A 17391-nucleotide genomic window follows, 5' to 3' on the forward strand; every position below is an offset into this window, starting at 1 on the left:
AAACACAAAGTCTATCAAGACTCCTCACGGGAGGTCCCTCCTAGGAAACACAATGTCTATCATACCACTCATTGACCGTTCTCGCTTTCACTACTCCATCAGGCAATGCATTCCACGGTTCAACCACCCTCCATGCAAAGAAACCACTCCTCACCCTCTTGCTCACAGCTTCCTTTCGTAACTTCCAGGGATAGCCCCTTATCATCACACCTTCCCACTGTTCAACCAAGCAAAAGAACTCCCCAATGTCAACCCTATAACCATCTCTCAACAGTTTAAAAGTCTCAATCATATCATCTCTCCTTCTATCTACTAAACTCTGCAGTCCACATTCCCTCAGCTGATTCTCTTAACAAACATTGTACAATCATGAACCCATCTTTGTTATCTGCCTCTGTACCCTTTCTACAGTTAATTTATCCCCTTCAAATCCTGGGGACCAAATTTGAGAACAATAGTCTAAGTGTGGTCTGATCAGGGTCTTATACAATGGAATGATAACTGTTTTATCTCTGCAGGTCAGCGTCCTTCTCAGTATTGCAACAATCCTCTGGGTTACTTTCACCACCTTTGCAATATGTCCCTTGAATTTCAGGTTTCTATCAATCATCAACCCCAGATCTCATCTCCCCTACTTCCTCCAGTAGAGTATGCAGCATTCCATCAATGTGTCCCAAACCTCGAGACTTACATTTTGCTGCATTAAACTGACACCCATTCATTTGCCCAAGATGTGAGGAACCTTTATCTGGTCTCTTTCGACTAAAGGTGAGTTAGCCAGTCTCATATGGAGGTTATTCTGTCTAACTTATTCAAATCCTCTTGCAGGGCTACCACATCTGCACTATTACTAATAACTCTTCCCAGCTTCACATCATCTGCAAACAACTGAATATCTCCCTGCAATCCACTGACAATGTCATTGATATAAAGGTTAAACAATATAGATCCCAGTACTAAGTCCTGTGGGGCTCACATAAAAAAAACATACAATTCCTTCTGTTCTAATTGTTCATATTAATTTTAAACCCCAATTTCCTGTCTGAGTACAATACACACAACAAAAATTAAGTTTGTATCATGATTTTGATGACCTATCCTCCTAATTTTTCCTTAAAAAATATTAGACAATTTGGACCCCACCAAGCCAAGGACTTGTGTGAGCCAGTCCTATTAGTAAGCAATGATCCCACATGACACAAACGATATTCCACAATGTGTAATATCATCTGTATAAATGATATGACACAAACTCTCACTATAGCAAACTCATAGGGACCACAGGAACAGTCTGTTATAGCAGTTGCTTGCTATGAATTTTCTTTAAAGTAGCACTCTGCTTACATGACTTTTGGTCAGACTCACTCACTATAATTTGTTATAGTGAGTAAGTTTGTTATAGAGGTGTTTATTAAAGTGAGAACCAACTGTTTGAAGAAGCATATGGGGAGAGTCTGGAACACCTAGAACAAAAATGTTTTTAAATATAAAATTTTTTTCATAAAAAAAAAATTGTCTTCATGAAACTATTTTTTCAGAAAATATATTTTATATTTTCTTTTACAATAAGACATAAAATTAATTAAGTTTTGTTCTAGATATTTGTCAGACCCCTCGCCCCCCTCCCTGTATCAGAATTTTTATTGTTTCTTCTTCAGGAACATTAATAAATACAGAAATCATGTCCAAACTGACTAAAATAATGCTATAGGTAATTCATACTCTTATAGTTTCATAAAGTAGGTCCCTCAAATTTTGGGTGGGCTAAAGTATTTAAAGTACTAAATAAAGAAATTAAAAAAAAAAAGAAAAAAAAACCTATAGAGATCAAACATGGAACTTTTTGCAAACCACCTCAGACCTCCAATAAGCAGAGTATTGGTCTCAAACTGGGTTATAAAATTCATCTTCCATCTAAGGATATACACAAAATATCCATGGCCATGGTGGGATTCAAACTCACTGCTGATTGGTTAGGTAGCAGATACATTAACCACTTGGCCAACCAGGACAGCATCTCTGCATTATTTATTTATTTTTAATTTTTATTGAACTACACATGAAAGGAAGAACCTATAGCACATCATCAGGTACTGTGTGCATGTGAGATATTTGTTATATGCATCTGTCATAGGCTTAAATTTTTCTTAACTTACTCTGCTGGAGAATCTTCAACTGGGTCCTTATATGCATCTAAATTATATGGCTGGAAGGCAGGTAATTCCACTATATATAAATTAAACAACAAAAAAAATTATACATATGTACATATTTATTTATTATTTACAAATTTTTGTATTAGAAAAGTCTGAAACACTAACACACATAGTTTAAGGTAACTTTAATATTTATTATGAGTGTGTAATTAACATAGTTTAAGGTAACTTCAATATTTATTATGAGTATATAATTAAATGTTTAACAAATACATCATTATTTTTCTCAAAAGAAGTTTGATTTCTTTAAATTTATATATAAAAAACTTCAAAGTTAAATAATGATTCATTTATTGGGGGATTGAAAGTTTTTCCACTTGGTTATATTATAAATTAAAGATGCCAAGAAATTATATTCTTGGTTTCATCCTTTATCCAAGTGCAAGCAAACAAAGTTTGTGCATGAAATAACTTCACATCAATTGCCTTAGTATCCCATAATGCAAAACATATTATTATTATTATGTGACACCTCCAAGAGTCCAAAGATTCATTGAGGGAAGGCACCTACTCTACAACTCTCCATCTCCACCACTCAATCCACCAACTACAGCGAACCACCACTACCATCATCACCTGCACCAACACAATACCGCCCCACCACTAGTATTTTTTGTCTGTAAATTGCATGTGTTCTCAAGGCTGATTTGTCTGTGTGCAGGAGAAAAAACCCTGCCAAGTTAGCCAATTTTATATGGAGGTGGCAAGGTTTTCCTTCCTAGAAAAGTATGTATTCATAGTTTTCCAAGACATAGTATTCCAAGGAGAATACTATGTCATTGAACCTAGCATGTAAGGGAAAATGGGAATGAGATGCCAGAGAAATCTATATCTTTATTTGTCACATAATTCATATCAGTACTATATCTTTATTTGTCACATAATTGGCAAATCCTATTAACTTGCAACAATTGACAGCAGTTTCTGGCACTGATTTTTATGAACTGCAATCATAGCTTAATGACTGCAAACTGTGCATATTCATTTAAACTCTTTATTAGAAGATACTACTTTGGTAATCAGCATAGTTATTATTATTATTAACATGGAACTCCAAGGATCGTGAGGGTACTCCACTCAACATAACCTCCTGTCTTCACTACTTAATCCTCCATGTACACAGAATGGCACTAAAACCCACCAATAGTATTTTTTGTCCCTGTAAATTGCATGAATTCTGTAGTCAATTTGCTTGTGTGTGTGTGTGTGTGTGTGTGGGATGAGAAACCTGCATTTATACTGCTACCTCCATATCAGATTGGTTAACTCACCTTCAACTGAAAAAAAGGCTCATATAAAAATTCCTCTCATCACAATGAAAATTATTATTATTATTATGGGGCACCACCAAGAAGTCCAACCTCTCATCGAGAGCGAGGGCACTTAATCTACAGCTCTCCATCTCTACCACTTAATTCACCAACTACAGGGAACTACAACTACCATCATCATCTACACCAAAGCCATCTACTGTCCACCACCACTAGTATTTTTTTTTGTCTGTAAACTGCATGTTTTCTCAAGGCCAATTTGTCTGTATGCAGGATGACAAACCTGAGTTTCTGGGAGAAAAAAAACCCTGCTGCCTCCATATGAGATCGGCTAACTTGCCTTCAATTGAATTCCATATGAAAATACTTTTTGTCATGACAAGAATCGTGATGAGAGGAAATTGAACTCAGATCTTTGCCAATTGAAGGATGTCCTGTCATTCTTACCACTGAACTATGGAGGTACTTACTCCAAAGGGTATAGCAAAATAATTGGGTAATAAGAAAAAAAAATCTATAAAATTCATTATAATCAAAGATATTTGACATATAACTAAACTGTATTAATAAGATATGAACACAATGTAGCAACCTATACCTTATAATAAAAGTTTTAATTAGCAATTAGCAAATAAAAGTTCTAATTAAACTTTCAACATCTAATTAGTTCTAATTTTAGTTTCGTCTCCTTTTATTTATGTTACATTCATGTATGTGTGCGCATCAAGTCATTAACATGGCCAGAAGTGTTTATTTGAAGCAACTTTATTCAATTGTGGACTATTGTTAATGACACTACTTTAAAAAGGTTTGCACAACTTTTATCTGTGGTGATTCATGCAAAACTTTTTAAAGTACAATACTGAGATAAGCATTTGCTTTTTGCATAAAAGTTCTGTTCCTTGGAAAATCCTATCTGTTCCACTTTTGGAATACACTTTTTCTTCTGGTTAACATATAATAATGGAATTTTAATCTTCATACTCTTGTAATATTTATTTAACATTATACTGATATCAACTTAGCTTTTTTTAAAATTAATATGGCATTATTATAATTGCTACTTAACTAGTAATACATTTTATTTATCATTAAAAAAATGTGTTTTGCATGAAAGCATTATTAGGATTTCAGGCAAAATAGTACTCTTTTCCTTCTTCAACCTTTTTGGTTCTGTCCACTGCTGGACGAAGGTCTCCCCCCCCCCCATGATTTTCCAGATCACTCGGTTTTCTGCCTCTCCCATCCATCTCACTCCTGTAATTTGTTCCAGTTCATCCCACCACCTTCTTCTCGGTCTTCCTCTTTGTCTTGCTCCATCCATTGGTTTCCACTCTGTTGTTTTTCTAGTCCATCTCCCGTCACTGCATCTGGCAATGTGGCCAGCCCATCTCCACTTAGCCTGTTTAATGTATTTTACAATATCCATGACACCTGTTTGAGATCATCCAGATATTTGTCTTCCTATCTCTTAATGTTATTTTTAGCATACTTCTTTCTGTGCAATGTTGTGTTGTTCTCAGCTTTTTGTTTAGGGCTTCCGTTCAAGTCCATGTTTCTCCTCCATATGTTAGGACAGGAAGTGTGCACTGGTCGAAAGTTTTCCTTTTTTAGACTCATAGGGATGTCACTTCTGAATATGTCTCTCATTTTCCCATAAGTCATCCATCCAAGGTGAATTCTTCATTCAATCTCTTTTCTTTGGCACTCCTCAAAAGATAACAATTGGCCCAAATATACATATGAAGTAACTTTTATTATTATTATTATTATTATTATTATTATTACGGGTATCTCCATGGAGTCAGTAGACTCATCGCGGGAGACCCAAACTAGCAAAACAATATCTGTCATATCTCTTCTTGAATTCATTTACAGATGAAGAGCTCACAACAAAGTCAGGCAATGAATTCCACTCATTTACCACCCTACAGGCAAAAAACCTTGTTCTGACACCTTTGTTAACCACACTCTTCTTTAATTTCCAGAGATGACCTCTTGTTCTTCCATCACTATCACACAGCTGAAACATTTCCCCTGCATCAATCCTATAAAAACCTTTTAGTAATTTGAATGTTTCTATCATATCCCCTCTTCTTCGCCTATCAACCAATCTCTGCAATCCACAAGCTCTCAATCTATCAATGTAGGGAGCATTTTTTATATCACTCACCAACTTGGTCACTCTTCTCTGAACCCTCTCCACAGCCTCCTCATCTCCAAGGAATCCAGGTGACCAGACCTGAGCACAGTAATCCAAATGTGGAAGTATCAATGCTTTATAAAGGGGAATAATAACCTCTTTATCTCTGGATGTCAGTGTGTTCCTCAACAACCAAGTAATCCTATGTGCAATCTTGGACACCTTAGCAATGTGTCCTCTGAACTTCATCTCCTTATCTACCAATACCCCTAAGTCCCTAGCCTCATCAATCTCTTGGAGTACCTTTCCATCTATGTAGTACACAGCTGGTAATCTTTTAATCCCAAAATGCAAGACTTTACACTTTTCCACATTGAACTGACATCCATTTTCTTTTGCCCATTTTACCAGCTTATTTAAATCCTCCTGCAAACTTTCAACATCAGCTTGATTTTTTATTGCACTACACAACTTTGCATCATCAGCAAACAACTGAATATCTCCCTTTAAGCCGTTTCCTATATCATTTATATACAAATTAAACAACATTGGCCCAAGCACAGAGCCCTGAGGCACACCACTGGTCACCTGCCTCATTCTGGACTCGGCTCCTCCATACACCACCTTATGGTATCTCTCCCTGAGCCATTCTCCTATCCATATCACCAATTTAATATCCATTCCCATCTGCTCCAATTTGCGTAACAGTGTTCTATGGGGTATCCTGTCAAAAGCCTTAGCAAAATCCAGAAGTACCACGTAGCCAGTTCCTTTGTCCAACTCTGTTGTTATTCTATTATGGATAGTTAATAGATTGCTAAGGCAGGATCTACCTTTAACAAAACCATGTTGGCCTCTATAGAGTATCATATCCTGATCCACCCATTCTTGAATTTTGTCTTTAACCAACTTTTCCAATACTTTTACCACTACTCCTGAGATGGTGATTGGTCTGTAATTCAATACTGCAGTTTTAGAGCCACCTTTATGCAAAGGAACCACTTTGCCTAACTTCCACTCCCTAGGGACCATACCAGAGTTCAAACTTAAATTAAATATCCAGGTAAGAGGGGTTGACAATTCATTTGCACATTCACGCAACACCCGAGCTGATATTCCATCTAAGCCTACCGCAGTGTTTGCATTTAAGTTTCGCAATATATTTAATACCTCTGATTCTTTAGCTTCAATTCTCACATTAGGTATTGCTATAGGTATAGAGATATCCTCACTTGGGTGATAGACTTTTGAGAAGTGATCACTCAGTAACTCGACTATTACATCTGTTTTTGTCACCTCAATACCATCAGCACCCACTAAGGTTATCCTTCCGAAGTCATTCTTCCTCTTACTTGCCACATAGCGGAAGAACTCTTTGGGATTACCCTTGATCTCTTTGGCTAAGGTCTTCTCATAATCTGATTTAGCTTTTCTAACTATGCTGGTAACTTTCCTAGCTTGAGCCTTGTACTGCTCATGGGTGTCCTGATCGCCCTTCTCCTTGTAAATTCTCCATAACATTTTCTTTTTTTGTAGTTCAAGCTTGATACTACTGCTCATCCATCTAATGCCTGCCTTGTTTGACCTCCTGACCATGGGGACACAATCTGATATTGCTTTCCTCAGATACCCGCTGATTTTATCCCAAGCACTGCTAACATCTTTCCCTTGCAATATGTTCTGCCATGGGATGGCTGCAAGCTCACTCCGAAGCTTGTTATAATTGCCTAACCTGTAGTTTCGTACATACCCCTTCTTAATAGAAAAATCCACAGATTTTGCAACCTCCCAAGTCAATACCTCATGATCGCTTTCACCAACTGGAGGTAACGAGGTCACCTTACTTATGCATATAACCTCTGAACCAATAACCAGGTCCAACACTCTCACACCACGTGTCCCTTCAGTTACATGCTGTTTCAAGTAATTATCTCGTAGCAGATGTATGAACTCCATTTCCTTTTTGCTACGTGATATTTCCTCCTTCCAATTGATATCACCATAATTAAAATCCCCCATAATAATCACTAAGCCTTCACTCATTGCACTAAGTTGCTGATGCATGAATTCAATATCTCCCCCTGTACTCCCTGGCCTATAGCAGCATCCAACTGTATATTTGGTTGCGTTGGTCACTATTTCGCACCAGACTGCCTCAAATGAACTCTCATTCACATGTCTATCATCATGATATACTACTTTATTTGGCTGCAACACATCAGCTATCATCAACAGTACTCCTCCCCCTGTTCTATCTTCTCTATCCTCCCTGAAAATACTGTACCCATCACATTCAATTCCAGTGACCACATCTTCTGCTGACAGCCAAGTTTCACTAATGCCTACAACTTTTGGTGAGATTTCACTGACTAATGCCAAAAATTCTTCTCTCTTATTTCGAATGCTTCTAGCATTGGTATACAAAAATTGCAGATTCCCTCTAGATCTTGTACCGGCTTTAGAACTGATATATAAGTCACTAACTACCGTAGTCCTATGCCGATTTTTTTCCCCTCTCTTCTGCAATTTATTCTGCCTATAAGGATCAATAAATACACAATCAGTGCTAAAGTTTCTCTCTCTTACACTCAACCTTTTCAATATTAGTTTCCCTGCCCAATAACTTCAACCTGTTCAGAAAACAATAACTTCTTCAATCTCTTATGTCCTTCCATGTTAAGATGCAGTCCATCTCTAGCATACAACTGCCTTTTTCCTTCAAACACACTCCAAACATCAACAAACTCCAGACCTCTTTTTCTGCATATTCTTGCAATCATATCATTCATTATCATTGCTCGTCTACTTAACTCGTAATTGTCAAAACGAGGCAGCACACACACTATTCTCCCATTGACACTTTTCCTCTTCACAATATCTAATAATGTTCTTAAATCTTTTCCTACCCGATTTATACTACCTCTCAGGTCATTCGTACCCACCATAACTATCATCTTGTCTGTTTCATGCCCTCTCTTTATTGCTAAAGCCACTCTTTCTATTGTACCATCAGCCAAGCACTCCTCATGCATACCACTCTCCATACCCTTAATCATAGAATCACCATATATTTTACCACTATTAACTTCATTCAAGTTCACACTCATGGACTCATTCTCTACACTATTCAGCATGACTCTCCCAGCTTCATTATTTCATGGTTTTCAACTTTGACAGTTCCATGGTTAATATATTTACTCATCATTATTTTTGTTTTTTCTCTATTTATTTTTAATCCAATTACTCTGGAGGCTTCATTTAGCTGATTTAGCCTTTCTTCCAGATCTTCAAAATTATCTGCTATTAGGACAATATCATCTGCAAATTTCAGGTGATGCAGCATTTCTCCATTTATGTTTATTCCTTTTGTTTCCCAATCAAGGCTTCTAAAGACTTCCTCTAGTGCAGCTGTAAATAATTTGGGAGATATGGTGTCGTCTTGCCGGATGCCTTTTTGTATTGGGAACTTTTCACTGTTTTTATATAATTTAATTACAGAAGTCACATTATTGTAAATATGTTTTAGTGTTTCAATATATGGTTTCTCAGTTCTCTGGGTTTTTAAGAGCTTTTAGTGTTGCAGATGTTTTAACTGAATCAAATGGTTTTTCATAGTCTATATAGGCCAGACATAAGGGTTTATTGTATTCAATTGATTTTTCAATGAGCTGTCTTAATGTGTGAATATGGTCCAAAGTATTGTAATTCTTTCTAAATCTAGCTTGTTCACAGGATTGCATTCCCCTTAGTTTAGATTTTATTCTATTATTTATAATTTTTATGAAGACTTTATATATGGTGGGGAGTAGGCTTATAGGTCTGTAGTTTTTAATTTCTTCCTTATTGCCCTTTTTAAAAACTAATATTAGAGGTGAAATATTCCAATTTTTTGGAATTTTTCTCTGTTTAAGATTCTGACCGAACTCTTTTATTAAAGAGTCAGTCAGCTGTTTGATGACAGGGCTTCCTCCCAGTTTTAAGAAGTCTACCATAATTCCATCTTTTCCTGGGGCCTTTCCATTCTTCATTTCCCGCAGGGCCATTTCCACTTCACCTTATAAGATCTCAGAGACATCATGTTCTTCTTCACTCGAGTTATCCATAGATGATTCTTGGATGTCTCGGTCTTTGTCTTCATAGAGTTCAGTATAAAATTCCTGAATTCTTTTGATTATTGCATCTCTATTTTTTATAAGTTCACCATTTATTCCTCTTACAGCAGCTATTTCCATTGTCCCAACTGATAATGTTCATCTTAGGACCTTCATATTGCTATTGTTTCTTTAATTTTCCTAGTATTATACGATCCAAGTTCATGTTTCATCCTTTTACATATAGTTTTACAAATTTCCACATATTCTATTTTATTGGTGTTATTCAAATCTCTTTTCATATCTCTTCTTTTCTTCATCAGATCTAAGGTTTTTTCCTCTCTTTGGTGCCTTTTTACACCTCCTATTTCTAGTGTACAATTCAAGATAGATTTTGTTAATATTTCATTAGCATCATCGATGGTAGTAGCTGTGTTTAATCAGTTTAGTTAATTTTTGAGTAATTCTCTATAACAGCTTTTATTGTGGTAGAGGTTTTGTAGATTCACTAAATTGGACTTTTTTCTTATGAGCTTATTCTGTTCTTATTTTTTGTTGATCCATACTTTTACCCTTACTAGTCTGTGGTCACTTCCTGTATTAAATTTATTAAGCACTTCAGTATTATTTATTATATACCTTCTGTTGGAGAGGATGAAGTCTATTTCATTGTAAGTTTGTGTCCGCATGGTTAGCCTAGTGGCTGTGTGCTTTGCAAGCATATGCCTGGGGAAGGAGTGTCCTAGGTTCCATTCCCGTCGCCAACGTGAGGAGCTTAAGGATCTTCCTCAGCCACAGCCAAGTTAGCCGGTCTTGGGCATGGACAGCAGGTTTTTTTCCCCAAGTTTATCTGGGATTTTTCATCCCACAAGCAGGCAAACCAGCCCCGTGAACACACACGGATCTACAGCCAAAAATACTTAACCCCCCCCATACGAATAAATAAATAAAAAAAAAATGTAAGTTTGTCCATTTGGGCTTCTCCAAGTCCATTTTCGGTTGATTTTCTTCTTGAAAAAGCTGTTCATAATAAAGAGGTTATTTTCTTCAATAAGTCTTTCTCCTCTTTCATTCCTCTGTCCAAATCCAAATTTACCGATGGAGTTCAGATGGTCATCTCTGCTTCCAATCTTGGCATTAAAGTCATCCATTATAAATATGTAGAATTCTTTAGAATTATTTAATGTGGATTCTAATGTTTCATAGAAATCTTCTATCTCTTCATCTGGATGGTCCGTAGTTGGGGCATATATTTGTATAATTTTCAGTTGGTATCTTTTATTTATGAAGAGACTTAGTTCAGCTATTCTTGATGTTATTTTATTAACAAACAGGACATTGTCCTTGATTGTTTTATTTATTAGGAATCCTACACCACCAGTTGAGTTTCTGTCACATTTACAGTGTTAGAGTAGATTCCATCTTTTAATAGCATGAGAGTTTCTTCTTTCCTTCTTATCTCTGAAAGGCCCACTACATCCCATTTTATATGTTCCAATTCCTTCATCAGTTCTTCCAATCTATCATCATCCCGTAGATATCTGCAGTTATATGTTCCTACTAATATCCTTCTATCATTGTGCACTGTAAGTGGACTCATTGTAGCTAGTAGAGACTGTAGCATATTTTTTGACTAGACCCTCTGCCTAAGTCCAGGAAGCGTCCCTTTTTATGCTGGGCAACGAACAAGCCAGTAAGTAATTTTCCTATTTTATTCATCATTTGCATTGTCTTCATGGGGAGGTATTTGGCCTTATAGCACCACGCTGGCCATAGTACTAGCTAAACTTAAACTTAAATGTTTATCCAAAAGAAAACTTTTGGAGAAATATTTTTGGGAAAAAGTAAGAGATAGAAATAAAGCAAGTGAATACCATCTGCTAGCTACAGTGTTTCTTTGATATTTAATACTTCTAATAATTACTGTGGAATGTTAAGGAATCTCATGTAGCATTAATAAATACTTCTGAGTTCCAGGACAGTTACTGGAGTTCTCTTTAGAATAAATATCCTGAATATACAATGACAAATTTAGAAACTTTTGACAAGTTCTGCTTCATTTGCAAGACTTGAAACTCAGAATGAAATTTGTTTGAATATGATTCAAGAAGTCAATCAGAAAAGCAGAACTTCTGAAAGAAAGATTAAATTCATTGATGCATGCTGTTGTTTATAACTGATTCAAAATTTCACAAGTTGTAAACTAACTGATCTTACTTATTACTAACTGAATTTACTTACATCAGCATATACTAGGAATAAGAACTTTCTTGTTAACAAAAATACATAAATTTGGCCAATTATTCATATTTTGAATTTTAAATAAGTTCATATATACAGAAACACAAAATTGCTAAACTTTGGCAAATGAGATCAACTGACATAATAATCGAATTTCATTTTTCCATTGGTTTTTTTAAGTTTCCTAATAAAATTCCACATTACGGTTTATTCTAATTTTCTAGTCTTATTATAATTTCTATATTTATTTCCTCAAAAAGTTTCATGTTGGCTATCATATGGCCTGCAGTGATTAAAAGTTTGCTCTTCCTGTTTTCCCTGATAAGAAATGGATAAATGAAAAAGATGACTAGAAAAATGCATCCAATCACAATGTGGTTTCTGCCTTTCTTCTGGTCAGTTTCTTGTTTAAAGAGCACCATGCCCAACCTGAATATTTAATTAAGACAAACAAAGGTAAAACATAATTTAACTTTCAAAATCCAGGAATTTGTACATGTGTATATGTATATATTCTTTAAAAATATATAATTCAATGTTTGCATTGGAAAATTCAAGTTATAATGTGTATGCAGTATTGGTGTTCAGTCTTTCTGATATTATGTTCAGCAATAATTTTTTGGGACACTAATTAAATATAATATTTACTTATTTAGGCGGTAAATAATTTTCACTGCCTAGTGTGAAAGCTTAAAGTGGTTTGAAAAAGTTTCATATCTGATCTCTGGAGCAATATTCTCAAATTATGAACTCAGCCTGCTCATGGTACCAAAGGTATTATGGCTTACCAATCTTAAAATCTGGGAAATCTTATAAAACATGTGTAAATTTTAAAAATTGATTTGAAATTATTTTTATAAAAGGCTCTAAATATATTCAACTATCTAGGATAATGCCACCAGTGTATTAATAATAATACTTTATAATCCTTCAAACTTTAAGTACAAACATGACAAATTCTGATTTAAGTTACATCTATCTCTAATCCAGAGTATTTTAATAATAAGGTGTGACACTTTTGGCTACTTGTATATGGACATCAATTATCTGAGGTATCTAGAGAATTTACAGATTTAGAGGAAGGTGATTTAACACAGATTAAGTGTTCTGGGATTGAAAGCAGCAAATTGGGAATAGATAATTCTTGTTATCACTGGGGTTAAAATACAGCTGGCTTTTGGTTATTCAATCTGATAGGCAGAATAGAATTTTAATAAATAGGATACATTACTTGGCTACATGCTAAATGCAGGTTCCACTTTCAGTGCTGGTATTGGAATTTATGGCAATTCTATAGTAAGAGAAGTTGATAATATTTTATATATGTTACATCATAAGAATGTTATGTAGCCAAATTACTATAGCAAACTATCCACTGTTCTGTTCTATGCTTGTGTGTAGATCCATAGTGTCCCATGCAGACTCCCAAAAACCAGATCTAATGGAACAGGGTGGTTAATCCTTATTCCTCCAGTTCCCAATGTCTGTATATTATATGTGTTCTTTTGGCAACTTTTTCTATTTTGCAAGATGAAAAACCCTAGGTTTCTGGGGAAGGGGTAACCCACTACCTCTATATGAAACCAGTTAACTCACCTTTCAATGATAAAGGTTCTTTGAGTCCTAGAGATGGATCTTTTTAACCAAAGGGAATTGTCGAAACAGAGTATGGAGGCTATCCACTATAACAAACTATTCTTTGCAATAGTGAGATTTGATTGTTTTCAATAAGGAAAATGACAGAAATTCTGAATGACTTAACATTACAAGATGAGTTTCAGCACTCATAATTAGCTGCTAAATCAAAAGTTAAAAAGGCTGCTTTCATTAATATAATACCAAGTCTGACAGTGGAGTCCATGACAGCAATTTTATCTAAGCTGTGAAATGCACTTAATTGTAGCTTTATTAATTTATAGGATCAGTTTATTAATAACTGGAAAGAGTTTGGTAGTGGTCATATCCATCAATTCTTGTAGACAGGCTTATACGTTGGTTATGCATTTCTAAATCATTTAGGGAATTGAACAACATAGATCCGAATATAAATTAAATTATACTTTAATAAATATTTCCGATATTTCAGCAACGTCACGTTGCCATTTTCAAAAGGAACTTACAAAAAGGCATGTGCACGCAGGCACTACAACACAGTAACTGAGAATGAAGATATGAAGCTTTCATTCTCCTAGAAGTCCTGATGGTGCCCTCTAGCGAGCTAAATAGGTGTTCTTGGCCATTGGGCTGAAGGTCTGCTGATGTATGCCTCCCAAATTTGGGGCAGTCGTATACAACCAAATTTGTTGGGGTTTGGAGAGTTTCTTAGGGCTGAGGCTGATTCCATAAATAGTCTTTCGAATTTGTGTTTGCTACGGTGTATTACTGTAGCTTTCTTCCATCGTATTCTGTGGCATGTAACCAGAGCATGGTCTGCAAGACCAGAATGGCTGTACTTGTGAAACCGGATGTAGTCTTTGTGTTCAGAAATTCTGATATTCGCTGTCCTGCCTGTTTGGCCAAAGTACGACAGTTCACAACTGCAAGAGACCTGGTATACACCAGGTAGGTCTAGGGGAAGTGGTTGGTCTTTGGTGGAGCGGATAAGGGATGCCAATTTTCTGTAAGGCCTGTAACAGGAGGTGAGGTCATGTTTTTTTAAAATTTTGGTAATTTTTTCCGAGGTGCCTCAGATGTAGGGAATGGTGATGGATTTAGAGTAATCTTTGTTGTAGAGGGGGCTGTGGTTTGTAGGGGGGAGGTAGCCATTGGCTGAGAAAGTGTTGAGGATGTGATTTAGTTCAGTGTTTAAGCCCATGTTGTTAGAACAGATTAGTTTAGCCCTGTTATATAGTGTTTTCACCACTCCATATTGTTGTGAGGGGGGGGGGGGATTGTTGGTGAATGTATCTGCCTGTATGGGTGGGTTTTCTATAAACTGAGAAAACCAAGGTTCCATCGGGCTGGTGGGTGACTAGTGTGTCTAGGAAAGGGAGGCTGTTGTTTCCTCTTTTTCCAGGGTGAACTTGATTCTGGAGTGTTGGTTGTTTAAGTGTGTAAGGAAGGAGAGGAGTCTTTCAGAGCCATGTGGCCAAATAGCGAACACATCATCAACGTAGCGAAGCCATATGGTTGGTTTTTGTGGGGCAGAGGCTAAGGCTTTTTCTTCAAAGGTCTCCATAAAGAAATTGGTCAAGGGTGGGGAGAGTGGTGAACCCATGGCTGTCCCCTCTATTTGTTTGTAGAATTTTCCCTGCCAAACGAAACAGCCTGAGTTCATTGTGAACTGAAATAGGGCTGAAATATCAGGAGAAAATTTAGCTTGGATTAGCTCTATAGTTTCCTTGAGTGGGAGATTTGTGAATAAGGAGATGTCAAAGCTGACCATTATGTCAGTATGTTGGAGTGTAAGGTTTTCTATGCTGGCTTTGAAGTGGGCTGAGCTTTTTATGTGTGATGGTGTGTTGCCAGTATAGTGTGTGAGCTCTTTGGCCAAATGTTTAGCTAATTTGTATGTGGGGGAATCAATGCCATCCACTATGGGACGTAACGGCACATTTTCTTTATGTATTTTTGGGAGTCCGTAAATACGGGGGGGGGGGTAGAGTTAAATAGCTTTAATCTGCTGGTAACTTCTACAGGCCAAGAAGTGACTTTCTTAAGGAGCCTGTGAAGTTTTCTGATTTGTGAGTTGGTGGGAATTAGCCTCAGCCCTAAGAAACTCTCCAAACCTCAACAAATTTGGTTGTATGCGACTGCCTCAAATTTGAGAGGCATACATCAGCAGACCTTCAGCCCAACGGCCAAGAACACCTACTTAGCCTGCTAGAGGTCACCATCAGGACTTCTAGGAGAACGATAGCTTCATATCTTCATTCTCAGTTACTGTGTTGTAGTGCCTGCGTGCACGTGCCTTTTTGTAAGTTCCTTTTGAAAATGGCAACATGACGTTGCCGAAATATCAGAAATATTTATTAAAGTATAATTTAATTTATATTCGGATCTATGTTGTTCAATTCCCTAAGTGATTTAGAAAAGAAACATATCCATCAAGCTGACTAAGGCAATAAAAATCTGTAATGTTTTTAAAAAATTAGAAATGGCATCAAAGCAAATTTATGGTAAATGACTGGTGGTCAAAGCTGTATAACTGAGAGGAGACTTCCACATAGCCTTTAAAGGAATGCGGAGAACCAACCAGGGCTTCTGACCTAATGTCCAATCCTCACCTTCTCGTGGTGCACCCTGTTGGGTATCTACTTTGATACTGAACGAATGAGGATGGGCTGTCAATTTGGGATTTAGCCGACCAAATTGTATTCTTATTGGTTAAACCAAAATAAAAAATGATGGTACAACATGACAAAATTTCATGCCGGCTGGGGCATCGCCCGGTTAAACAAGGCCTCCGTTGTTTTCGCCAGGGAACCAGGGCGAACAGCGAAAAGTCAGCTACTGGAACAAATCTGAAAACAAATCCCAACTTAACATCACCAGAGTTAATGATCGGTACTATCAACGTAAGAAGCCTGAATGGCAAAGAAATGGAGCTAGCTGAGGAATTAGATAAGTACCAGATCGACATAATAGGGGTGACTGAAACAAAAAAGACCAAAACTGGTGAGATCTTTCTGAGCAATAAATACAAAATGTTATATTCAGGCAATGACAATCAAGGAAAAGAAGGAGTAGCCATAGTATTCAACACAAAATACGAGGCTAATCTTCTTGAATGGCAGTCAGTCTCAAGTAGTAGAGTAATGTGGGCAAATATGAGAATGGGGAACTGGACAATGAGACTTATTTGTGCCTATGGTCGCACAGAAGATTCTACTAAGATAGAAGTGGAGGAATTTTTTGAGGCTTTAGAAAAAGCAACTGACACAATGAAAAAGGAAATGTTGGTCCTTGTTGGGGATCTAAATAGCAGAGTAGGAAATGATTGTGAGATATACAAAAATATTTTGGGAAAATTTGGAGAAAAGAGCAAAGCTAATAATAATGGCAAATATCTGTTGGATATCTGCTCAGGACATGGACTGGTTATTACTAACACCATGTTCCAACATAAAAATATGCACAAATTCACATGGAGAGAAGAGGCTACTAATAAGAAAAGTCTCATTGACTATGTTATTGTTGATAGTGATGTTTTCTCCCTGGTGCAGGACACCAGAGTGTACAGAGGATTTGAAATTGGAAGTGATCACTATTTAGTCTTGAGAAGGATAAAACTGAATTTCATATTGAAAAGAATAACATGTAAGAAAGTTTTAAAGCAAATAAAAGTTGAGCAGCTCTCAGATGTGAACTGTAGACTAAAATATAGAAAGATTATTGAAAAGAAAATGAAAGAGTTTGAGAACAGGAATCAAACCTTGGAGATTCAGTGGCAAACTCTGAAGAAAACATTGATTGATTCTGCCAGAGAG

At 36.4% G+C, this 17391-nt stretch overlaps 1 protein-coding gene across 3 annotated transcripts in view; it reads right to left on the bottom strand.

Moving 5' to 3' along the window:
- LOC150095019 (protein deacetylase HDAC6-like) overlaps positions 1-17391 on the bottom strand; it is a 694680-nt gene that overhangs the window by 80937 nt on the left and 596352 nt on the right. For all 3 annotated transcript variants that reach the window (XM_090411706.1, XM_090411707.1, XM_090411705.1), the window contains exon 30: positions 2157-2226. In XM_090411706.1, the coding sequence (XP_090267832.1) occupies positions 2157-2226 (70 nt within the window). The remainder of the gene's footprint in view (positions 1-2156; positions 2227-17391) is intronic.

Source organism: Typopeltis vanoorti, chromosome 21 (assembly GCF_054136105.1).
Source record: "Typopeltis vanoorti isolate ZY-2024b chromosome 21, IOZ_Tvanoo_1.0, whole genome shotgun sequence".
Taxonomy (NCBI): Eukaryota; Metazoa; Arthropoda; class Arachnida; order Uropygi; family Thelyphonidae; genus Typopeltis; species Typopeltis vanoorti.